At 46.8% G+C, this 24,935-nt stretch overlaps 1 protein-coding gene across 7 annotated transcripts in view; it reads left to right on the top strand.

The window, feature by feature from the left end:
• The window catches only part of UBAP2 (ubiquitin associated protein 2), a 150,319-nt gene that overhangs the window by 38,915 nt on the left and 86,469 nt on the right, over positions 1-24,935 (top strand). For all 7 annotated transcript variants that reach the window (XM_075932779.2, XM_075932781.2, XM_075932780.2 and 4 more), the window contains exons 2-4: positions 8,609-8,748; positions 14,827-14,904; positions 17,906-18,016. In XM_075932779.2, the coding sequence (XP_075788894.1) occupies positions 8,650-8,748; positions 14,827-14,904; positions 17,906-18,016 (288 nt within the window). In that variant the 5' untranslated portion in view covers positions 8,609-8,649. The remainder of the gene's footprint in view (positions 1-8,608; positions 8,749-14,826; positions 14,905-17,905; positions 18,017-24,935) is intronic.

Here is a 24,935-nt window from a genome sequence, read left to right as displayed (position 1 = left end):
TCTACCTCCCTCACCCTCAGTGCTCCTGTCTCTATCAGAGATCCTGTCCCCGGGAGCCCTGGCCGGCTGGTGGCAGCGGGCCAGAGCCCATGCCTGTAGTAGCAGGGCTGGAGTCCAATGATGGTGGGGCTGGAGCAGAGTCAGCCAGAGGGAGGGACAGTGTCTGGGAGGCCAGTGGTGGGGGACCTCCCCTGATCTTACAAATTCCCTCATTCGGGATGGGTCCGGTCCTGAGGGTGCCGCACCAGGGAGGGTCCAACTTGTTCTTTAAAGGAATGGCTCATGTGTTTGAATCTCTCTCATAGCCTCTGTAGCAACAACTGATGCAAAGAATTAATTTATCTTCTCTGCAGTGGCCTTATCTTCCCTGAGAGCTTCCTTAGCTCCTCAATTGTCCAGTGGCTCAACTGGTTCTGATGTACTTAAAGGGAAAAAGAATGGTTGTTTTTTATGTCTTTTGCGAGTTGTTCTTCAAATTCTTTCTTGGCTGGCCTAATTATACTTTTACACTTGACTGGCCAGAGCTTATGGTCCTTTCTGTTTTCCTCAGTAGGCTTTGTTTTTTTAACTCTGCCTCTGTTACTCTGTTTAGCCATGGTGACATTTTTTGGGGAATTGTCACTGATTTTTCTTTAATTTGATCTCTCTCTCAAACAGTTTCTATGCCGAGGACAATAGTGTGCTTGGGAAGACAGACGATTCCTGTGCTGACAGGTTTTAGTCTCTTCCCTTCTTTAGACAGAAGCACTTCAAAAAGTCTTCTGTAAACGTGGATGTCTAAGTACACATTACTGAACACTTAACACACAACACAGACATTTAGGAATTAAAGAACATTTCTCAATGAGTGTAATAAATACATGACCATGGTTTCTCATTAGATCAGGAATAGAATACATTAGAAAAGATCAAACTAAGAGACACACTGACAGAATCTTTCCTTGAGGGTTTATTTTTAAAAAACTTGTGGTGAGTTGTTTAATATTTGTTATGCTGGTGTCTCAAGGCCCAAATTGGGATCAAGACTACTGAGTTTGGGAGGATGCATTAAGGAAGATTGGACATTCAGAGTAACAGTGCAGAAGGTTTTAAAAAAAAAGCATGCATTTTAGGGATGTAAGCGACTAGTTGACTAGTCCCTTGACAAGTTGCTCCCCCGCTTGCTGCCTCTGATAGAAGCAGCAAGGTGTGGGAAGTAGGAGCCAGTGCTGGGGGGAGCTGCTTAAAAGCCAGTTCCCCTCAGCATCGTCCCTGTGGGGGGCAGGGCACAAGCTGGGAATCAGCTGATTGCCAGCTCAGGCCCAATCCCAGAAGCTGTGCCTCTGCCAGCTCTTAATTACATTTAAAAATCAGAAGCACAGTGGGAGGGACCCGGTGCAAGCTGGGACAGCTGATTCCTGACTCTCACAAGGTCCCTTCTGCTGTGCTTTAGCCTTTTCAATGTATTAAGAGCTGACAGGCTCTTAATACATTGAAAAGGCAGAGCCGCAACGGAGTTAGCTCCCAGCCCAGAAGCTAACCCCTCTGTGGCTCCCCCACTTTATCGACTAGTTGATGGAAATCCATCAACCAATCAGTTCATTGACTAAATTTAACATCCCTAATGCAGTTGTTAATTTACTAGGCACTGTTCACAAACAAAACATGTAGCTAAGACTTAAAGTTGAAAGTATGTTTCAGTGGAATCAAATTAGCACCCAGCAATCATTTTACTTTCTTTATAGAAACTCTCTACCTTTTAAAAATAAACTTCAGATTTGGATTTGGAAATGAATAATTAAAACATTGCAAACAGTAGAAAACTTTTTATGAGTAGAATTGAATTTATTGATCTCTTTTGGTATATGAAATTAGTTGATTTAGGTGTAACTTTTTGTTGTAGACCTTTCAAATTTGTTCCAATAACAATATTGCATAAGAATGAATGTGTAGGTTTTTTGCAATAACTAATTTATGGTATATGTTAGTTGAATTGGAAATGGGATTTTATAATTGCCTAGTTTGAGGTATGTATGTTTGTAAGTGTGCGCACACACGTTTTAGGGGGAACATTAAGAGTGGGTGCACAGTATAAGTAGAGGTAAGATGATGGTGTGTATTGAAAGATTATACAACATTGGGGAATTGGTGTTTTGTCTGTTGATTGCCACACACATCCTTTTTAAAGGCAGAATTTTTGGGAAGAGTATTTTTTGGGGTGGGCTCAATTGGACAGCTTAGAGAGACTGCAGTACTTCATTTTTCCACTTTCAAGCCATGTACACACCAATGTGTTGAGCGTTGTCTACCTTGGTTTGTTATCAAGGGAGTCAGGAGAGAGGCTTTCCTCAGCCAGTCTCTAGAAAGAAGTGAAAAGCTGACAAAGTTAGCTTCAGCTGAGAGAAATAAGTCCTCAATTTCACAATCTTTTGTAAGCATCTAATCATGTGTAAGCAAGATGGCTAATTTCCCAGTTTCCTCCCTGTTTCCTGGTCTGTCCATAGAAGCTCCCTGACCCTGTTGCTGGGTTGGGCCGAGTGATTTCCTGTGCCTTCTCCTCTTGTCTCTGATGAGTCCCTCAACAACTCTTTTCTTGCTTATCTTTGTGTGCGGGGTACACACAGACTTTTTCAAACATTGCTTAAGGATTTTGTACCTTTATACTGCTTCCTGTAGACCTGTCAGTAAAAGCCACTTCTCTTTAGCAAGGATACCAAAATAAATGTCAAACTGTAGGCCAAACGCATTTGGAGAGAGAATCCAAAATTATGAAACCTTTAAAAAGTTACAAGTACTTTTTTCTGGTGCTAAATTTTACTAACGCTTCTTGTGATATTGTTCCCTTCCCCAAACAAAACCAAAGGCTGAGAAATTCTACTCTGTAATAAGATGTATAAACCTTTGGGAATTGATTTCTTTTGAGGGAAGTTGAAGGTTGGCACATGAAAATTGAACCTGCATTTGGAAACTAGTTAGCGGCATTCAACCTTTACTGTGAAGCAGTTATGGTTTTTCCTTAATAGTTCTCTGGCAGTCTTGTACTCATGGTAATACAGTAAAACTCCAATGGTCCGGCATCTGATGGTCCGGCACTCCTAATGGTCCGGCACCATCAGGAACCGGGAAGTGCTCCAGGCAGCCGGACCATTGGAGCTGCTCTGCTCCCAGGTTCCCTGATTCAGTCGCTGCTAAAACTGACCAGCGGCTGAATCGGGGACGCCTAGGGCACAGCAGCTGGGGTGCTGCCGGGTTGGTCCCATAGTGCTGCCCCTCGGGGCTGCGGGACCCAACCCAGCAGCGCCCCACCTGTCCCCCATTCAGCTGCTGCTGAAACTGACCAGTGGCTGACTCCAGGAAGTCTGAGGCAGAGCTGCTCTGCCCCGGGCTTCCTGGAATCAGCCCCTGATCAGTTTCAGCAGCGGCTGACTTGGGGACACCTGGGACAGAGCAGATGGGATGCTGCCGGGTTGGTTTCACAGCACCAAGGGTTGGCGCTACCAGACCGCCCCAGCTGCTCTGCCCCAGGCATCTGGATTCAGCCGCTGTTGAAACTGACCAGCGGCTGACTCCAGGAAGCCCGGGGCAGAGCAGCTCTGCCTTGGGCTTCCTGGAGTCAGCCGCTGATCAGTATTAGCAGCAGCTGACTTGGGGACACCTGGGGCAGAGCAGCTGGGGTGCTGCTGGGTTGGTCTCGCCGCGCCAAGGGTCAGTGCTACCGGACAAACCCAGCAGCCCCCCAGCTGCTCTGCTGCAGGCATCCCCGATCCAGCCTCTGCTGAAACTGACCAGCAGCGGCTGAATTAGGGACACCTGGGGCAGAGCTGGACTATCGGAAGGGGGGGCTATGAGGGGTCTGGGGCAGCATCCCCCCCAGACTCCTCATAGCCCCCCTTTCCAATAGTCCAGCAAATCTGATAATCCGGCACTCCCTGGGTCCTAAAGGTGCCGGATTATCAGAAGTTTACTGTATATAGGAATTCCAATCAGGGCCCAATTGTTCTAAGTTCTATACAGTTAACAACATTAAACATGAACTTAAGACTTGTTTCTCTGTAAGTGCCCTGGTTGTCTCCATTTTGAGGTTCAGCTAGCCTCTGTACTTGGAGACTTTTACAAGTTAATTCTTTAGCCTTTGTTACAGGTGGGAAGGCGTTTGTGAGATGGTACTACAGTTGTGTTTTGCATCATGTTTTGAAAGTGCTCAGATGGGTTTCCTTCAGATGGCCTCCAATGAGGAGTTTCTCAGTACTTGAGAAGCAAAACAGTATTCAAAGTGATGGATTTTTAGCTAGTAGATGAGTTTCTGTTGGAAGGAATTACATTGGCCTTGGAATGATTTGCTGAAACTTCTCCCATATAGCACGGTTGTTACAGTTGTAAAGGAAAGTTTGACTGCTGCTTTATAGCAATGTGAAAGTCCAATCTATTGTGTTACTGGAACACTTTCCCCTTCCTCTAACACTTGTGCCATAAAAATCTGTAGCTTCACATGAATGCATTTTTTTTTAAACAACTGTTCTGGGTGCACATTGGAGAAGCAGTGTATCTGGAGTATTTGTCATTGCAAGGTCAAATACGAACTGCAATCAAGGGACTTTCGCAGTAGACCAGACATAAACCTGGACTATATCGAGACCCAAATCCATTTGTCAGCTTTTGGTAACTGTCCTGAATAGATCTTTAACCAGCAGTTCTATCCCTCCCAGCCCATCTTTATCCTCCTCACTTGATCTTGAAGTCAAGATGTGATGCTTGAATTTGTGACACATTGGTCATTTCCATGGCAACAGACTGTCAAAAGGATTTGACTAACTTGCAGGATCAAGCTGAGGAAGCCAGTCTGTGAAGGAGAGAGGCTCTTGCTAAACCACATCTTAAATAATTAGCAGTATCCACTTAATACTGAGAATTCGCAGCACCGTACCAAACTCTGATTTGGAAAGCAGAAGGTGTCAACTTTCTGGTGGTAGTTACTAAACCACTGTAACATTTTGTTGGCTGGTGCACACAGCTTCCTCCCTCCGCCATGCAGAGGCTTTAGGTTGGCTCCCCACTGCTTCTCCTGCAGCAGGGTGGGGAGGCGGGAACTGACACTCATGGGCTGGATCGGGGAGGCTGGGGGCTGGATCCAGCCTGTGGGATGTAGGTTCCCCATCTCTGCCTTAAACAGGTCTTCAGTGAATGTTTCCAGGGTATGTCTGTGGCATTGGAGCTACCAAAATACAAGCTAACTACAAGAGAACTTCAGCGTTCCAAACACCTGGGAAATGGAGGTTATTGACAACTCTGGACAAAAGATTATGGTTGTTCTTTCAAAAGTTCACAGCTGCACATTTGCTTACCACAGCTTTGGAACTTTACTATGCAGAGAAAAAGTGCTGCTTCCCCTTATTTTATTTTTTTTTAGTGGTTTACCTTTAACACAATACTATGCTGCACTTCTCTCTCTCTCTCTCTCTCTCTCTCGCTCTCTCGCTGCTGCGTGATTGCACCCTTTGAGTTCCAAATGAGGCATGTGGTTGAGTGGTCAGCTCATAATGATGAGGTTCAACTGTAATATTTATTTGTAAGGTTCCATCTGCACAGGGCTTTCCTCTGTGGTTTGTGAGAAACATGTTTAAATGTTAGCCTCTCTGGAGGGCTGTAATATAGTATTCTAATCCAGATTACTGGGCTCAATGCAGGAATAACAGCATAGGGCGCAGGCGGCTGTGAATGTGCAGGTGGCCAGATTAGATGATCTGACAGTTCCTTCTAGCCGTAAACTCCGAGGAACATCTGTGCAGCCAGCCCAACATCATCAAATACTACTGCAGCAAATCTGTCCCTGGGTCTGCTGATGGGGCTGTGTAGATCTCTGCTTGAGTCTGGCCTTGTGACGGCCCTGAGGCTGCACCCCCGTCCATAGCAAGATGTGACTCCACCAGCCAGTAGAATAGAGAGGGTTTGTTGCCTCTCAGAGATACAGCACAGCCCGGGTTCAATGTGGACATCGGAGTAAGGGACAGGCAGCCTTAGCCCTCTTAGGGTAGAGGTCCACAGGCCCCTGATCCCCCAGTACCCGATTTAGTCCCATCTCTTCATGTTTGCCCAGCCAAGACTGCCTCTTCTCAAAAACCACAGAACGCTCATCCCCCCCAGGTAGCCACACCCCTTCCTTTGTTTAAACCCCTTCTCATGTCCAGGTGAGAAACTGCCGCTGGCTATTGCCTACCTGCTTCTGCTCACGGTGGACCCCTCCCCCCCCCCGCTATTTAACATCCCTAGAGCAAGTGATAGAGGGAAGGGGGATTGGAGTGAGTGCGGGTAGGATTCTCAGGGTGATAGCGTTTGGGTTTGTGTGCTTAGAGCAGTGTTTCTCAACCAGTGGTTTGAGCACCCTTAGGGGTACTCAAGAGAAGTCTGGGGGAGGGGAGTACGTCAACACAACTGAAATTTGGAGAAAACTGAATTTTTGTTTTAATTTTTAAAATGTTTTATTATTTTTATACTTTTTACACCCAAAAATGTCATCGTCCTCCTGGCTACGATTAAGTTGTTTAAATGTGTTGTAATGGCAGAAAAAAAATGGTGTGTCTGAAAACTGTAGGTACTGGGGGTACTTAAAAAAAAAAAAAAAAAAAGGTGTTTTTATTTTATTTATTTATTTTTAATTAAAAGGTTGAGAAACATTGGATTAGACTATTGGCAACCCTAACCTAGGTGTAATTGTTCTTGTTTGCAGCTGAGCCAGGTTACAACACTGGCTTGCTGGTCAGTGTGGATGAGGTCAAGCTGAGCTTATAACTGTGTTAAAAAATAGCATGTTACTGTAGGTCTCTAATTGGGGCTCATACTTTAAAACAAACTTTGTTAAAACACTAACAGTATTGGGCTTTGTGCATGCTGGCAGGCCAAATTATGCTGTCCAACTTGATTTCCCAATAGAATTAAAAGCATGTGTGTGTGTATGTATAAAGAGTTTCACGCTAGAAAAGTAAACATGGTTGTGAATGGGGATTGTCGCCCAGCTGTGTAATAAAATGGCTTATTTTGGTTTGTGTAGGCAGAAAAAAAGGATAACTATTACAAGGAACTCTGTGTTAGCCTAGGTATCTGAAGGATAAAGTCTGGTTCTTTAACCTAGTTAAATCTGTTTGTTTGTACAGATAAAAAAGCCATGTTATAAAATAGCTAAGCCACAACCATATGTTAAACATAGCTCTTTCCATAATATAGAGATGGATTTATGTAATGTGGGCAAACTTAGACACTAATTCAAGTGAGAGCCTAGCTTTAGAAACCCAAATCTTTTTAGCCACCTAAACAAAAATGGGCAATCTTTAGGGGGCTGAGTCCATACAACTCGAGTGAGAGTTGCAGGTGTACAGCATTTCTTAAATCAAAATGGCCCTGTTTTATTTAGGTACATAACTTCAGGTACCAAAATGTGAAACTATTAGCCTCAGTCTTTGAAATGTAGTAATGCTCTTTCCAGAATCTGTGTATGTAGGACCTTACTCGTTGCTTAAAATTGGATTCAAATTGCAATGTCCTGGGTAGTACAAAACAAAAGCGACTCAAAGGTGGTATTAGTTTACTTGAACGTAAAATCTTCAGCATACTGGAATTCAGAGGGGCTGCTCTTTTTTCCAGGCAGTATAGTTCCAAAAATACTCATATAAAGAAGTGCTAGTGCCTATTTGCAAGTTTACCATCAGAGAACTTTTATCAAAGGAAGTGACTTTAAACTCTGCTGCAGGTTTTTGTCTTGCAATGTATATTTGAAGTATTACCGAACAGCCAAGATGACGCAGTGTCTGACATAACTGTTGCACTTTTTAGTGTAAATAGTGCCCACTACTACTTAATATGTTAGTTTTTATGTAGATCGTAGTGTCAGCTGAGCTTGAAATTGCATATCCTCTGTTTTGATCTGGGTCTTATGAATGCAAAACTGCAGCTGCAGTGAAGTGATGTGTGTACACAAACTTAGCCTGAAGGAAGGGTTGGCTTAGCAAGACTAAACCAGATGAAAAAGTCTATTTCAGATCATGCTACCATCAATTCCTGGTAAAGGCAGCCTTTTTCAGTTCAATATGTAAGATCTCAGGAAATACTGTGTTTCTCTTTGAATATGTTTGAACTATCACATCAGAATTCTTAATGGCTGAGTTCAGTTTTGGTCCCTAAAAATTGTATTTTTGTGTAAATGGAAGAGGAGAAGGAAGGTGAAAAATATTAAATTAGACCAGGATATAGCAATAATAGGATTCATATAAAATGCATAGATAACCTCTAAAAAAGGCTTCTGACTACCGTAGTCCCATATTTCAAAGAACCGGGCATATAACAGTGTTTCTAATTTCTGTAGCTATTGCAGATGCGCTTTAGAATATATGTGCATGCTGATGGCCAGTTAGGCACTGACTTTGCCCTTTGCCTAAGTAGTCAGTAATTGTCTCTGTGTATGTAGTTCTGCATCTAGCTGGTTGAAAAAGTTGTATTTCCATTTTCATCCCTTTATGGTCAGAGTTAGGCAGTAAATCCTGTGGACGAATTTCTCCTTGTTTGGATGTGTAATACATGCTTGAACAGCCAGATATGTATCCTGTGTTAGCCAGCTGATATTTTTTTTCTTTTCTTTCAGATTTTCTATTTTGTACATACATTGTTTTGTATATACTGTATATGATGACTTCGGTGGGCAGTGAACGGACCCGGGGCACTCGGGATAAAACACAGATTTCAACCACACAGCCAACACAACCACAGAAACAAGTAGTACAGGTAGGTGTTGTGTAACATCTGTCCCTCGGGTTGAAAGTAAATGCCCTATTATGATCTGTAACCATCCCCTAGGTGAGTGGTTCTCAAACTTTTGTGATTGGGCCCCCCTTATTTCTGTTGTGATTCATGCTGTCCCCTTCTCCTCTCCCCATCCCCAATATACAGTCACTCATCTCTGGAGGCAGAGCGGAGAGCAGCAACTGCTGGCTGAGTGCCCAGCTCTGAAGGCAGGGCTGCACAGAGGTAAAGGATGCAATATCAAAAAGATATTTGTCAATCTCACTTGTCACAGCTGACTTAGTGCCAATGCCTCCCTTACTTCTGTGCTGCTGCCACAGCGGGGGAAGGAAGGAGATCCTTGACCTCCTGGCATGTTCCAGGTGAGGGAATGAAGTGGTGGGGGAAGGAGAGCCTGAGCTGCCTCATGGTGAGGGACTGCGGGGGGTGGAGGAGGAGAAGTGCACCCTTTATCCCCCCACCTTTTGGATTTGCACGGCTCTTCTGCATGAGCCCCAGCCATCCAGAGCTGACAGCTAGAGCTTCCCCCCAAAAAAACCCAACCACCCCACACACAATTCTCATGTCCTTTGACCTATTCCCTCACCTCCCCTGGCAGGCCTGTCCTGTAGTTTGAGAACTATCTCCCTAGGTTTAGTCAGGGCTGAGAGGGGAAGAGAAGAAAGCAGTGTGTCAATTTGGCAGTCATGACCGGTTACTTGTATTTTAATTCTGTATTGGGTTACTGTATTTAAACTGCTTGCTGGCTTCAAGTCTGGGATCTATATTTCCACATCCACGCTAGACTTGTGTCCTTCATGAGTGGTACAGAACGGCAAGGCTGTTAGCCGCTCTTTTGCCAGGATCTTATCCCACAGGCTCTTCACATCTTTGCAGATTTCCACTCTATCTACTATCCTGATGTTAGAGCCATGGTTCTCAACCTACAGGCCGCTTGCGGCTCATGGCTGTGGCCCATGTGGCATCCTCAGGGCCACGTAAGTAGAATAGTGTCTGGATGTGGCCCACAGAACACACACACAGCTGCATATAAAGCCCACAATGGTGAACTGGTTGAGAGCCACTGTGCTAGGGGAGCTGTAGTTAGTGCTGGAGCTGGGGTGGATGAGAGATGCGTCAGCGGCCGATAGGGACCACAATCAAAAAGGTATCTGCAGCAGGGTCCAGAGAGCCTCCAGGTCATAAACAACCCTTCCAGGAGGGGTGTACCCACAGGAAGTGGTACAATGAAGCTTGATTTTAAAAAAATGTATTTTGAGGTTCACGCCGTTGACTGACACACACTTTAGGCACTCTTTTATTTCATTGCTTAGACTTAGCAACCTTGTAGTCATAGTTGTCTGGGCGAGGGGAGGTAGAGATGGTGGGTACTAATAGCCAGATTTTCAAAATGGCTTGGGAGCTACTGTTCTGCTGGGCTGACAAGAGCCAGTCTGTTTTAGCTCTGCGTATCCCAAAATGCAACAGGCTACTAGTTCTCACCTAGGGATTGGTATCTCTTGTTGGTTCCTGGATTGATTTGTGGTATGGAGAGGCTGGCACAGGCTTGTTAGCTACTCTTTTCCTAGGATCTTATCCCACAGGGTCTCTTTTAGCTTATAACCCCAAGTTTCCCCCTCTGATTGCATTTGTAAGTCTTTAACTTGGTGTCTCACTGCACAGACCTAGAAAGTGTTTTTCATGAGTAGAGCTTTAGTTTTATAACTTGACATCTTGGATACAGTAAATATTCCTACGTAGTGTCTAAATTCTTCTCTCTCCCTTTTCATAAGGTGATGGTGGTTTGGTCAATTGAAGAGTTGCTTGTTTTAAGTACTAACTATTCTGTTCTCTGTGTGCTGTCTTCAGATATACAGTAAAACTCTGATGGTCCGGCATCTGATGGTCCGGCACTCCTGATGGTCCAGCACCATCAGGAACCCGGAAGTGCTCCGGGCAGCTGGACCATTGGAGCTGCTCTGCCTCCAGCTTCCCGGATTCAGCTGCTGCTAAAACTGACCAGCGGCTGAATCCGGGAAGCTGGGGGCAGAGCAGCTGGAGTGCTGCCGGGTAGGTTCCGTAGCGCTGCCCCTCGGGGCTGCGGGACCCAACCTGGCAGCACCCCAGCTGTCCCCGATTCAGCCGCTGCTAAAACTGACCAGGGGCTGACTCCAGGAAGCCCGAGGCAGAGCTGCTCTGCCCCGGCTTCCTTGAATCAGCCCCTGATCAGTTTCAGCAGCAGCTGACTTGGGACACCTGGGACAGAGCAGCTGGAGTGCTGCCGGGTTGGTCCAGTAGCGCCGCTCCTCGGCGCTGTGGGACCAACCTGGCAGCTCCCCAGCTGCTCTGCTCCAGGCGTCCCCAAGAGCAGCTGGGGTGCTGCCGGGTTGATCTCGCTGCGCCAAGGATCGGCGCTACCGGACCAACCTGGCAGCACTCCAGCTGCTCTGCTGAAGGCGTCCCCAATTCAGCCGCTGCTGAAACTGACCAGCAGTGGCTGAATCAGGGATGCCTGGGACAGAGCCAGACTGTCGGAAGGGGGGGCCATGAGGGGTCTGGGGCCAGACCCCTCATAGCCCCCCCTTCTGATAGTCCGGCATATCTGATAATCCGGCACCCCCTGGGTCCTAAAGGTGCCGGATTATCGGAAGTTTACTGTAAATTGGTATTTTTGATTGGAGATGCATACAAACCAAAATCAATGTGTTGTATTTCACTTAGTCACTGTTTGTTCATTTCTCTGATTCGAGAGAATGCTGCTAACCTCAGAAGTTACCTCAGAACTCCATAATATAGTGTTGATCTTAATTTGAATTGTATAAGAAATTAGATTACACAATTTTCCTTCCTCTGGATGGTAATCAAACTAATATAGCACTGTTACACTGGGTTTGTTACATGTTTACTACTTGATTTTGTGGGTTTCTAGTTAGACAAATAATTAAAAATCCGAGTGTGATTGTTGTTGTGAACATCAAGGTTTTTTCAGACGGGTAGCTCTTAGCTGCCTTGTGTAAAGTCATAAGAACTAAAAATAGGGGTGCTACCTTTTGTGGGCTAATTCAGTGCTAGTTACAGAGTTGACACATTCAATTAAAAGAGCAAATCAGACTGCAGATATTGAAAGTGACACTTCCCATGACTAATGCTCGTTTGGTAACACTGCTTTTGGGATATGTAATTCAAAATGGGTGCAGTTCCGCTGCTGTACTGATAGGGTTCAAGACAGGGTTCAGGGGCTTTTTCCTCTGTCTTCTAACTCTGGGTAGTGGAACAAAGATTAAATCCCTAAACTCTGTGTACATACAGATGATACTGATATGAGTGATGTTGCTCCCATTGGGATTTGCAAGTCAAAAAAAATCCTAGTATAGTTAAGGCCTTTATTGTGTGTGTGTGTGTGTGTGTGTGTGTGTGTGTGTGTGTGTGTGTGTGTTTCACACCTTGTGTTACAGTCAAACTCTAGGGATGTAATATCCCATTTAATTGGTTAAATGGGTAAACACAATATTACCACTGTGGAGATGTGCGTGGAGGGGCTGCTCCAGTGGAGCTGGAGTGGGGTCCTCTACCTGCTGGGGTTGAGCTAGAGCGGCTCCTGCCACGGGTAGGGGCCTCTCCAGCCTGGTGGCTCCTAGCCCCCCTTCGGGGACCACCACAGCTGCCCCTGCCAGCCCCACGTGGGGATGGGCCTTGGGCAGAAGGCTACTCCTGGGTACCAGGTAACTGTTTAACAGACAGCCCCCCCCCCCGCCCCTTAGCATCCTTATCAAGCTCCAAGAGATTTTGCTTTTGTTTAACAATGGTTGGTCGTCTTTAGAAGTATTGAGCATTGACAAAGCCAGCGGGTTTCTTGTTTCTGGGCAAATAGTTTTCTCTCTTCAGGCATGCTACTGTTTGTTGTGTTTACTGTCTCTAAATTTTTCAGTGAGGTTAAACCAGTGGACAGGTTTTGAAAAATAGGGGAACAGGTGCCATAGCATGACAAGAGTATAGTGCCTCTAGATAGGCCTGAACAAGTGGTTTTTACTTATCAGAGCTTTGTTCCTAAAATTATTGGTGGACCTTGCTTCTTTACAACAGACGTGCCTAGCAGTTCTGGAGTGTGGTTTGGTGCTAGTCTGATTTGAATAGCTTAGGTGTTTTAGTTGGGGCAAAAAATGGTCTGTCGGATTGAAGATAGAGCTGGGAGGTAAGAGCTCCTGAATACACTCTCACTTCTGTCACTGACTTGCTTTGTGTGGCTAATAGATGTGTAATACCTTGAAAATGTAAAGGACTGAGTATTGTTAACGATACAAATTGATTGTCCTCCAGCCTGGAATCTGAATCTTCATCTTTGCATATGGCACGTTCCTCAAGGAACAGGGACAGCTGCCGTGTCTCCTCAGTTAGTCGGCATCGTAGGGTACGTCTAGACTACATGCCTCTGTCGCCAGAGGCATGTAGATTAGGCTACCAGACATAGGAAAATGAAGCAGCGATTTAAATAATTGCCGCTTCATTTAAATGTACATGGCTGCCGCGCTGAGCCGACACACAGTTGATCAGCTGTTTGTCGGCTCAGCGCGATAGTCTGGACGTGCGGGTGTCGACATCAAAGGTATTTGTCGACCACCCAGGTATGCCTCCTGGAATGAGATTTACCTGGGTGGTCGACAAATGCCTTTGATGTCGACACCCGCACGTCCAGACTATCGCGCTGAGCCGACAAACAGCTGATCAGCTGTTTGTCGGCTCAGCGCGGCAGCCACGTAAATTTAAATGAAGCGGCGATTATTTAAATCACCCCTTCATTTTCCTATGTCTGGTAGCCTAATCTACATGCCTCTGGCGACAGAGGCATGTAGTCTAGACGTAGCCTTAGGGATGTATGTTGAAAACACTTTTTAAACTGTTCTACTCAGTGTTTAGACTTGTTGCAGGAGTGATAGCCATCTGCCTCCTTTAGATCGTGTGTAACAGCACAAGAGTGTTCCCTGAAAGCAGGGTACTTGTGCTGCCGCTCAGGAGAAATTCAAATGCCGCTCAGCTGATTAATAGAGCGCCCACAGATAGGTTTTGTTTCTATTGGTGGTGCACAACCGCATGTGCCTTGGTGCACATAAAATTATTCCACACATGTAAAAGATTATAAGGAACATTGTTGCAAGTCCGTTCTTCTTGAAGTGTTGGCTACTTTGACTTGCAGCCAAGGAATAGAGTTTTGCTGTGCAACCTTTCTGAGGTGGCCTCGTAATAATGAGATTCACCTTGACTGTGGGTTTTTTTGCATGGATAATTATGGTTCCCTTCTTCACTAAGACGTCTCTTAGTATGTCAGCATCAACTTGGACCTCCATCATCTCCACAAAATTGAGTGTGGTATACAGCAGGAAGCAAAAGTTCCTGTTTTGGCAGGGAATGGAATGGAAGTTTTTCATGGAGGCTCTGGGTCCCTGAAAGCCACATGATGGATCAAAATGTAGTATTACCCTGATGTGGCCACTAATGTCCATGGATGGGTGCTGCTTCACCGAAAAAATGAGGACAGCTGCAGTCTGTTCTATGTTATGCCAGTGTGGGTCTGTTGTTCAGAACTATAACCGAAGCACCAACCGTTTTAGCAACAAAACCAGCCAGTAACAAAATTATTCAATGACCTATTGAAAGAAAAGCTTTAACGCTTACAGAGAAAACAAGTGAAAATGTGAGATGTAATACTATACCACAGTCGAAGGGCCTGCTTACGCAGTGACAAAGCTGCTATGTAGATGGTTAGTGTCCTTACGAGATAAAAGCCCTGAGCTCTATAGGTCTTTTATTCTGTTACGGGGCGTGATTGGGACTTATCTAGTCCCTATATCACAACTGAAGTGTACATGGATTTATCCCTGAAATACTCCCTTCCCAACTTTTAAAGCTGGTTCAGATAAGGCTCTTTTATTTCCTTCCTCATGTAACTTCTGAGCCTGCTCCTCTTGAAGAAAAAAACTTGGTGTGTTAGCAATGGGAGGGATATTACACAAGTACAGCCACAAGTTTGTTTTGTATTTTAATTAAGCTTTTTGGGACCCTTACTGGATTTTTTACACTTTTCAGGCAACAGCAGAACAGATCCGCCTTGCTCAGATGATCTATGATAAGAATGATGCAGATTTTGAAGATAAAGTGAAACAAGTACGTTCCCCATGTTACTACTTGTACGTTGGCTTTTATATGTTGCTTTAGTCTGGTGCTTAACGGTTTTATTTGCTCATGTTCCAGAGGACAGAGTGATCTCTCTGCAGCTTTCACATTGCATCCTCTATCCTTCAGTGTACTCCCTTTAAGTTCATTGGTGGCAGTAGGGATCTGTGGGCCTCTCAGCATGCCCTGAAGGTTAATGAATCCAGGGTGTGGTGGGAAGCAAGTTTGAATACAGGCGTTCTCAGAGTCCTGTCAGTAGCCACCTCCCATTTAAATCAGTCTAAACCAGGGTTGGGCAAAATACGGCCCCGGGGCCAGATCCGGCCTGCTTAACAGTTTTATCCAGCCCACGGACTGCAAGTGGCTGCTTTGTGTTTATATCCTGCTACCCGAATTTCCAGGCAGCGTCTCAAGCATCAGAATCTTATTTAAATGGCTCCCAGTTGCGGCACTGCCTGACACAGACTGAGCAGTGAGCCTTTTAAATAGCTGCAAAAAGCCTGGGCAGCTGCCAGGCAACATGGTAGCAGCGGGGTCAGGAGTCACACGTCCTTTACTGTGTTTTTAATTCAAAGCCTCTAGCCCCAGACAACACTGGGGAGATGCTAGTCCCCTGTCCCACCCCTGCCATGCCAGGCCCCTCCCCTTCTGGGGTGGAGCCAGCCCATCACCACATAGCAAAATTCATCAAGTGGTTCCCCCTGTGAAAATAGTTGCCCACCCCTGACCTAACCACTTCTGCTGATAGCAATTGAGACTATATTGCACAGGGGTAGGTGGGCAGATAGTCTCATACCATCTGTGGCTTTGTTGGTGCAAATCAAGAGCCAGAACTCCACTCAGAGGATAATAAGCGGTCAGTGCAAATTTTGGTGCACTGATGTTAGGCTCTGTCTGCTAAATCCTGTGCAATAACCAGATAGGTGCAGGAGCAGCCTAAGGCCGGCTGTGGCAGCTGGTGCCCCAGACGGAAGGCGCAATCGGTGCCCCCGCCTGCATGGCCGTCAATGGCCATGACGTAATCACAGGGCGCCCCGTGATGACATCATCGGACACCCGGGCTGGCGGCGCCCTAGGCAACTGCCTAGTTTGCCTAGGCTCATGGGCTGCCCCGGATAGGTGCCTTCTGCACTAGCTTCTGATGATCCAAGTTAAAGCACCACGTAGATCATCTAATTTCAGTGTGTCAAACGTGGACGCATGGGAGACTGTAACTTAGTGAAATTGTCACATCACACAGATGAGTATGAAATGTTTGACCCAGATAGGAGTGGCCTAAGATATTTCAAGGTCTTCAGACTATAAATCTCAGGGGCAATTTCTAGCCTCAGTTAAAGGTTGTCAATTCTTCCGATTGCTTTTTCTCATCTACCCGTGTTCCATTGGGCTTGTCTTATCCACTGATTCCTCATCCATGCCCTAATATATGGATACTGCGCCCCTCCAATGCACTGCTGTTGCTTAATAATCTTTAAAATAAAGAGTGTATTTAGCTCTTACCCATACATATACATGGGAAGCATTTTTCACATGTAAACTGCATTTGCTAACACCTTGGCTGACTTTTAGGAAAAGTGGAAATTTAAACGTAGCTCAAAGGTGAACTGAATCTTAAATTTTTTTTTTTTTTAACTGCATGCCCAGATCATTAAGCACCTATGTGGGCTTAACACTGCAAATACGCCGATTGTAAAATCAGACTGCTTCACATTAGTTCCTTTTCCACTTGCATACCAGGATCTGGATACAGGCCTTGAGGGTTCTAGTTACCCTGCAGTAGTGGGTAATCGGGCAGTGCAAAGAGTTCAGTTCCTTGCTGTGCTTTGGGTGTTGATTATCACTTGCTGTCAAGTGCCACTATTGAGGTTATTGTTGAAAACTAGTCACAGCTTCCGCCGGTGCAGAATCCAGCAGTCCACCCGCTTAGAGGCCCAGGTTCGGGTGAGTGCATGGCTGTTGCTTTCCTCCATCCAGAGGCATTTTCACGGTTTTAATTTATAAAGCCTGGTTTGAGACATTGTCTTTATCCCTTACTTTTTCCTGATTTCTACATTACACAATTGTCTGACTGTGCTCAGTTGCCATGGCAATAGGTGCACACCAGGAGCCAAATTGTGTACTTCAAGGTCAAGCCAGAGGTCTCTGCTCTCACACAGATTAATGCTACATCTGTTGAGTGTGGAAATCAGTAGGATTCCAAGACTCGGCATAGCAGGGCTACACTATCTGCATGGACCAATGTGGCAGAGGCTTCTAACCTGCATGGCATTTCCGGAGGGGGTGTGTGGGGCTGGGTTGGATTTGTGAATCTGCCGCTGTAGAGATTATATCTTGTTAGTCATCTCTCCTCCCCCTGAAAGTGCACCACAGTGACTGCTGTGGCTGTAATGTTCTGTGGCCTATTATGGCGAAGGTTTCCTCAGCTCTTGTACTTCTCTGGTGTGCACAGATGCCTGGGCAGGGACAGAACATATGACTGTAAGTCACTGGTCCCCAAACCTTTTATGTCACTGTCCTCTTACCTGAGGCCACATCTGGGCGTGGGAACTGGGAACTGGGCTGTGACTGGAGCCAAAGTGGAGCTGGGGGGCAGAATGGTACACCCTCCCTGCCCCCTGGTGAAGGCTGGCTTGGGCCCCCTCCGGCCCTCAAATGTTCCTCCTCACTCCACTAGGGGGTGCACCCACAGTTTGGGGATCACTGGCCTAAGTTATAAATGTAAATAAAAATCAAACCCAGAAACCTGTTCCCATCTCTTGAGAAAGGTAAACCTTTAAAAGTGGATCCTCCTCCCCCCCGGTATGTCTGGGCATATGGTGTTAGCTCTGGGATCTCAATCAGTATTTTAAATGTATTTTAAAAACAGCATTTCAGTTCATCTTTGGTACAGTAGCTATGTTCTTCTTGGGAGAGTCTGCAGGGGCATGTATTCTTGTCTTGTTGCCTTTCAGAATGATTCGAAACTAATGTGTCTAACTTTTTTTTTTATTAGCTTATGGAAGTGACGGGGAAGAACCAGGATGAATGCATAGTGGCTCTACATGATTGCAATGGGGATGTGAATAGAGCAATCAACATACTGCTGGAAGGGAGCTCAGACACAGTAAGGGTCTGCTTGTGAACAAAACTGCATATTTTTGTTACGGTCCCTTTTCTGTTTTCTAGGAATGGATTGTTGGGGAATAATCCACCACTTGGCCGTAGGAGCCTCCAGCCCCTTTATTGTCGTCTAGATCTCCCTCAAACAGAAATGAAGACCAGGGAGGCGTCTCACGTATATATTGTTATAATAAATTTGGACTGTCCTTGGAGTGGAAAAATCTTTCATGCCAAGGATGTACACAAGAGAAGCGCAAAAAGGAGCATACATATTGAGAAACGTGGTCACCCTTTTTAGCATCTTCAAAAGAGGAGAGTTTCCCAACCAGCAAGCCGGAATCATTAGTCAGATTCTTAGAATAATAACCTGATCCTGAATAATGTATGCATGATGTAGTATGTTAACGTTTTATTGTAACTTTGCCTTAACAAAAAGTTTAAAAGACAAAACTTAGGCACGCACAACAAAACACCCAAACCAAGCTAGGCGGTTCCTCCCAGTACCGTCTCTGCAGGGGGGGGAAGAGGCATAACTGCACCTCTGCCTTTTAAATGTAGTAAGATGCCTTCCGGGTATCTTACTACATTTAAGATGCAGAGGCGCACTGGGGATAGTGAGTGTCCCCCCTCCCCCCCGTCGATGAATCAAGTAGTCAGTGGAAATTCCATCGACTACTCAATTAGCTGATTAATCGAAATTTAACATCCCTAGCACAGCTACAGGCTAGGGACTGACTGGCTAAGCGGCAGTTCTGCAGAAAAGGACCTGGAGATTACAGTAGACGAGAAGCTGGATAGGAGTCAACAGTGTGATGTCATTGCCAAGGCTAACGGCATATTGGGCATTAGGAGCGTTGCCAGGAAACTGAGGGAAATTATTATTCCCCTCTTTGGCAGTGGTGAGGCCACATCTGGAGTATGGCTTCCAATTCTGGGCCCCCCACTTCAGAAGCACAAATTGGAGAGAGTCCAGTGGAGGGCAGTGAAAATGCTTGGGGGCTGGGACATGTGACTTATGAAGACCAGCTGAGGGATTTGGGCTTATTTATTCTACAGAAGAGTGAGGGGGGATTTGAGAGCAGCCTTCAATACTTGAAGGAGGTTCCAAAGAGAATGGAGAGAGGCTGTTCTCGGGTGACAGATGGCAGAAAGTGGAGCAATGGTCTCAAGTTGCAGTGGGGGAGGTCTAGGTTCAATAGGAGGAAAAACTCTTTCCCTAGGGGGGTGGGGAAGCGCTGGGCTGGGTTCCCTAGGGAGGGGGTGGAATCTCCATCCCTAGAGGTGTTTAAGGCCTGGCTTGACAAAGCCCTGGCTGGGATGACTGAGTTGGGATTGGCCGTGCTTTGAGCAGGGGGTTTGACCAGAAGACCTTCTGTGTTCTTTTCCCACGTGAGGATTCTATGATTCATGTCACTTGACTGCTGAATGCCTCTGATTGGCGCTAAGACTTTTATATAAATAAAACCACTTCAGCAGCACCTCTGGATCTGGTACTTAATGGCAAATGCAGTCCTGTGTGCTACCATGTCTGTAATGACTCAGTCAAGTGTCTCAGGCAGCTGGAGATAATCCAAAGTAAACAGCCTTGTGTGTTTGCCATGAATGGCCAATTTTCACTACTGTAACAGGAGAAGCAGTAGACGCTCTGTATAGCTCCACAGGTGCACCCCTGCACTTAGCAAATGTAAAATGAAGATGAGGTCTGTGCCCTGAATGGTTACAGTTCAGACTCTAATAATGGAGCGGTAGGAGATGGCAAATACCTACTTGTTCACTAATAGCCTCATTAATGAGGATCAGTTTAAGAGGCAGGCAGAGGAATATCGCTAAATGTGTTTTAATAATATGCAGAGTAGTATAGACTTCATGTCCCAAGAAGTAGAGTCTTAATGTGGCTTAATTGTTCCTGCAGAGCCTTTACATTTATAAGATGGGAGAAGGGCTGCATCCTCACCTCATCCTAAATGGGAAGGGAACCCTGGACTACATTTCCTTTTTAAACTCTCTTCCTTCATCTCTCTTGTATCAAGTCAGTGGTTCTGCTTTGATGTTGCTATGAGCCAGTTATTCTCGTCTCAGTTTCTAAAGCATAGAAGTCAGAAACTGGGATCAGTTTCTAGTTGAGAGGGCAGGACATGCTTCAGTATGCAGAAACAAGCAAGCTGTATGCTGCCTAGACTATGTCCAAACATTGGGGTTCTCTGAAGTGGGCTATTGCTAAGGCTGCAAGTCTTTCACGGAGGCCACAGAAGTTATGGGATTCTTTGACTTTTGGGGACCTTGTGACTTGTGCAGCTGCTGGTGTGGCTGACCCCAGGGCTGTGCTGGCCACTGCTCCTCTGGTCCCAGGGCTATTCTGGAGCAGTGGCCTGCGGGCAAGGGTGGTGCCCCTGGCTGCCTGCAAGAACCGCAGCAGGACCCTGGGCCTCCCCTAGCCAGAAGGAACAGTGTCCACTGGAGCTTGAGCATCTCCCCTTCACCCCACTACCAAAGACTTAATTAGGGGTAGTTTGAGTAAAGGTCATGGACAGGTTACTGGCCATGACATTTTTTTCTTGCCCGAGACATGCCCATGACTTGCACTAAAAATACCCATAACTAAATTGTAGCCTCAACTATTGCGTGCTGCACAGTAAGTGTTACGTCAAGACTAGCAGAAAGCAGCACACCTTGAATGAGTGTCTTGGATATCTCTCAGGGATCAAATACGTACTTGAAACAAAAAAAGATCACACTTTAATGGCAGCAAGTACTGATTTTGGTCCGACTATAAAAGCTTGAAAGTTTATGGCCTTCATGTTGAAAAGACTTGCTTTTTTTGGGTGACACAAATGGACTAGAGAACAACAGTGTTGTCTGTTAGACTATTTCCCTCTATTGATCAAATTAGATAGCTTAGGAAAGAGAAGCTTTCTGTAAATCAGAGCCACTCCAAATCCATCCCTCACCATAGAGATGTGCTTAAAGGCTTGGATGGTTGTACACCAGCAGAGTACTGAGCTGGCCTGCTGGGAGCCAAGATATACATTTTTTATTACATAAAATGAAAGGATTTAAAGCTGCTCTTCAAAATTTATTGCTGTGCATATTCACCACCTTTCTCAATTATTTTTGAGGCAGTCGCTTGGTGGTTCACCCAGGATAATTAAGAACTGGGTACTGTCTGCCTAGCCTTCCCTCTACAACAGGTGTGGCCGATGTGAGCCTGAGAAGGAGCCAGTTTACCAATGTACATTGCCAAAGAGATACGGTAATTTGTCAGCAGTCCCCGTCAAGTACCCCATCATATGGTAATTTGTCAGCAGTCCCTTCTCTCCTGTCTCCAGCATCTTTTGCCCACCAGTAGCCCCACCGATCAGTGCCTCCTCTTCCTTCCCCGTGCCTCCTGCCCACTGCAGTCATCTGTTTCGTGGCACTCAGGAGGCTCTGTGGGGGGAGGGAAAGAGCGAGGGTGCAATACGGAGCTGCAGCCCTGGAGTTGCTGCCTGAGCAAGGAGCCACACACTAATTTCAGAAGAGCCACAGATTGGCCATCCCTGCTCTACAAGCATATGCTGCCACGCCACCAACCTTGGCAGCCATAGAATTAGAGCAGCACCATGCTTTGCCACAGAAGGACCTTAAAGCCAGTGGCTGTTGCTGAATGAGAGGAGAAAATTAGATCATAGGCCCCTAGTCATTATTACCAGGCGCGCATTTGCTTAGGTATCCTGGTTAGAGAAACTTCTCCAGCTGAAATTTATCTATTTGCAGGATTAATTTTTTAGTTGGGCAGAGTTGTCCTTATCTGTTGTTACAACTGCCTCCAGTGGTAGGTGAAATGAGAGAGCTTCAGCATGCAATGCTATCAGTGCATTGGGGGTCTTTTGCTGGAAGATGCTGTAGGGCTGGTGTGGGAAACCTAAGGCCCAGGGGCTGGATGTGGCCCCTGGCTTCTCTAGATCCAGCCTCCGAGTCTCAGGGCCCTCCTCAACATTGGGGAGCCCGTGCTGGCGCTCCAGCCCCCCCGCTGCCCCACCACAGGGCTGGAGCACACATCATCTACTAGGCTGGGCACTCGTAGGCTCTAGTGTGTGGTGGGAATTTCTCCTTCTCAGTTGGGTCCATGTCAGTGAGGGTTTTTTGTGTGTGGCCCCCAACTGATTTTTTTCTGAGGGTCAGCAGCTCCAATCCAAAAAAGGTTTCCCCACCCCTGCTATAGGATGTCAAATGTGGTCATGGAATTCGAGTTGTTCATTAGTGCTGTGCTTAAAATGCTGCCGTAATCTGGCAAATGGTCTATTTAATGTGACCGAGAAGGCAGAAACGCAAGACAAAACGGTTAAAAGTCCTATATTTAGAACATCCAAAAGACTGCTAGAGAATTCAGGGGCGGCCCGTGAACCTAGGCAAAGTAGGCAGTTGCCTAGGGTGCTGCCGGCCTGGGCACCCCGTGATTACGTCATGGTCACTGACGACCATGCAGGCGGGGGCGCCAATTGTGCCTTCCGCCTAGGGTGCCAGCTGCCACAGCTGGCCTAGGGCTGCTCCTGAGTGAACTTCTTTGAACTGAGTCTTCTGTACAGTCTGGCTATTTTATACTTGCTTTTGTAGCGCCCCCTCTCCACCTGGTTACCTTCTTTAAAGCCAATTTCCTTACAGGTTTCGATGGATAGGTCTGGGTTCTTCTGGATCCCGCCACCCACTCAGCTTTATTTTTTCTGATGGATTTATTTGGCGGTGCCTCCACCGCCCTCACTCCTTCCTGGTAGGGTCACCAGGGCAGCTTGGGAGAAAAATTCTAGCCCAGGGTAATCCCCATGTATTTGCCCGATAGTTGGAGACTCCCAGAAAATAGCACAAACACATACACTATAATAAACACAATTATATTAAACAGGAGACAAATAGAACAGAACAGGGTAAAACACTATTTTTAGGGTCACCGGTGCCCAGCAACTGTAAGATCAGTGTCCCGTTGGTACGCGTACTTTGTTGGGGCCCATGATGACTGTTGACCACAAAATTCTTCTCTGCAGTGGTTTAGCAGTGGGGCTGACTACCATATTTTCCGGCGTATAAGACGACTTTTGATGTTAAAAAACATCCCCCCAAAATCAGGGGTCGTCTTATACGCCGGGTATGCGGCTTTGCAAAGCCGCGGAGGGGCTCCGGCGGCGGGGCAGACCTGGCGTGCCGGGGCTGTCCCGCTGCCGGGGCGTCCTCAGAGGCTTTGCTCCCGGTGTCCCTGGTCTGCTGGAGACGGTCCCCAGCAGACCAGAGGCACCGGGAGCAAAGCCGAAGCGGCGGCGGGGTGCTGCGCTTCTGAGGCTTTGCTCTGGCAAAGCCTCAGAGGCGCGGGACCCCGCCGCTGCTGCGGCTTTGCTCCCGGTGCCTCTGGTCTGCTGGGGACCGTCTCCAGCAGACCAGGGACACCGGGAGCAAAGGAGGTGGAGGGGTGCTGGGGTATAAGACGAAACCCTATCTTTTAACTAAAAAATTAGGGGGTCGTCTTATACACCCAATCGCCTTATACGTCGGAAAATACTGTAGGTCCAGTACAGCCCAAAGGACTCACAAATGGGAGAAGGCAGCACATCCCTCCACAGGTTTAATATGCTTCAGGTAGTAAAATCCCCAAACAAATTCCCTGACTTGCTAACTAAAAATGGGTGCACTCACACACTCCATGAATGAGCCTCAGGTTGAGAGATGACTCGGTCACTGCAGAGGGGCTGGTCTCTGCTGGCAGGGATCCTCTTCAGGCAGGAATCAGGCTGCTTCGGTCCCAGAATTTCCCCTCCCCGCGCAGGGGTGCAGAGCTCAAGGTGCAGGCCACACAACTGCACCAAAATTCGAACTACAACCTCCTAGCCCAGCATTCAGACCCACACAGCAGGCAGCAGCTCTGAACTCACCGCTAGAGCAGAGCTGACCATGCGGTGACTGGTCTCACCCAGGGAGCTGGAGCCAACTCAGCCTGGCTGGGGAAGCCTCCCAGCAAACTCCACAAACTGGGAATCAACAGTGGAGACCTAAAACCCAGCTGAGGGATCCTGCCGTCAGGTCCCTAGAGGCCAGTTCTCAGGAGGAACCCTGCATGCAGGCCTGGGGCTTACTAGCTCCCACACAGCCAGCCTTCCCCTTGCCCCGGCTGGCTCCAGACTCCCCCAACAATGGTCTCTCCTTCCCCTTGGGAGGGGAATCTCATTCCCTATGGGTTGCTGGGCAGACTCTGACCCTGGTAGGGAGGGGGAGCCAAGGCAAACTCAGAGCCTCTCCCTGAGCTGCCAGCAGACAAGGCCCCGGGAATCTTAGGGTACGTCTAGACTACATGCCTCTGTCGCCAGAGGCATGTAGATTAGGCTACCAGACATAGTAAAATGAAGGGGTGATTTAAATAATTGCCGCTTCATTTAAATTTACATGGCTGCCGTGCTGAGCCGACAAACAGCTGATCAGCTGTTTGTCGGCTCAGCGCGATAGTCTGGACGCGCGGGTGTTGACATCAAAGGTATTTGTCGACCACCCAGGTAAACCTCATTCCAGGAGGCATACCTGGGTGGTCGACAAATACCTTTGATGTCGACACCCGCGCGTCCAGACTATCGCGCTGAGCTGACAAACAGCTGATCAGCTGTTTGTCGGCTCAGCGCGGCAGCCATGTAAATTTAAATGAAGCGGTGATTATTTAAATCGCCGCTTCATTTTCCTATGTTTGGTAGCCTAATCTACATGCCTCTGGCGACAGAGGCATGTAGTCTAGACGTACCCTAAGTAATCTCCTTGGGGGTTACACTTTATAAGCACCTCCTCCAGTAGTTCTTACACTCTCTTCTGGGTGTTCAGAATGGATGGAAGGATTAAGCTATGGTCCTTTGTCTGTAGGGTTGTCGGATGGTTGAAACAAAAATCCCGCCATCCCCCCCGCCCCCCCCCCCAAA

The sequence above is a fragment of the Pelodiscus sinensis genome, chromosome 6, assembly GCF_052426305.1.
Source record: "Pelodiscus sinensis isolate ZL-2025 chromosome 6, ASM5242630v1, whole genome shotgun sequence".
NCBI lineage: Eukaryota > Metazoa > Chordata > Testudines > Trionychidae > Pelodiscus > Pelodiscus sinensis.
The sequence above is the reverse complement of the archived record's forward strand: the minus strand, read 5'-3'. Positions and strand labels throughout refer to the sequence as shown.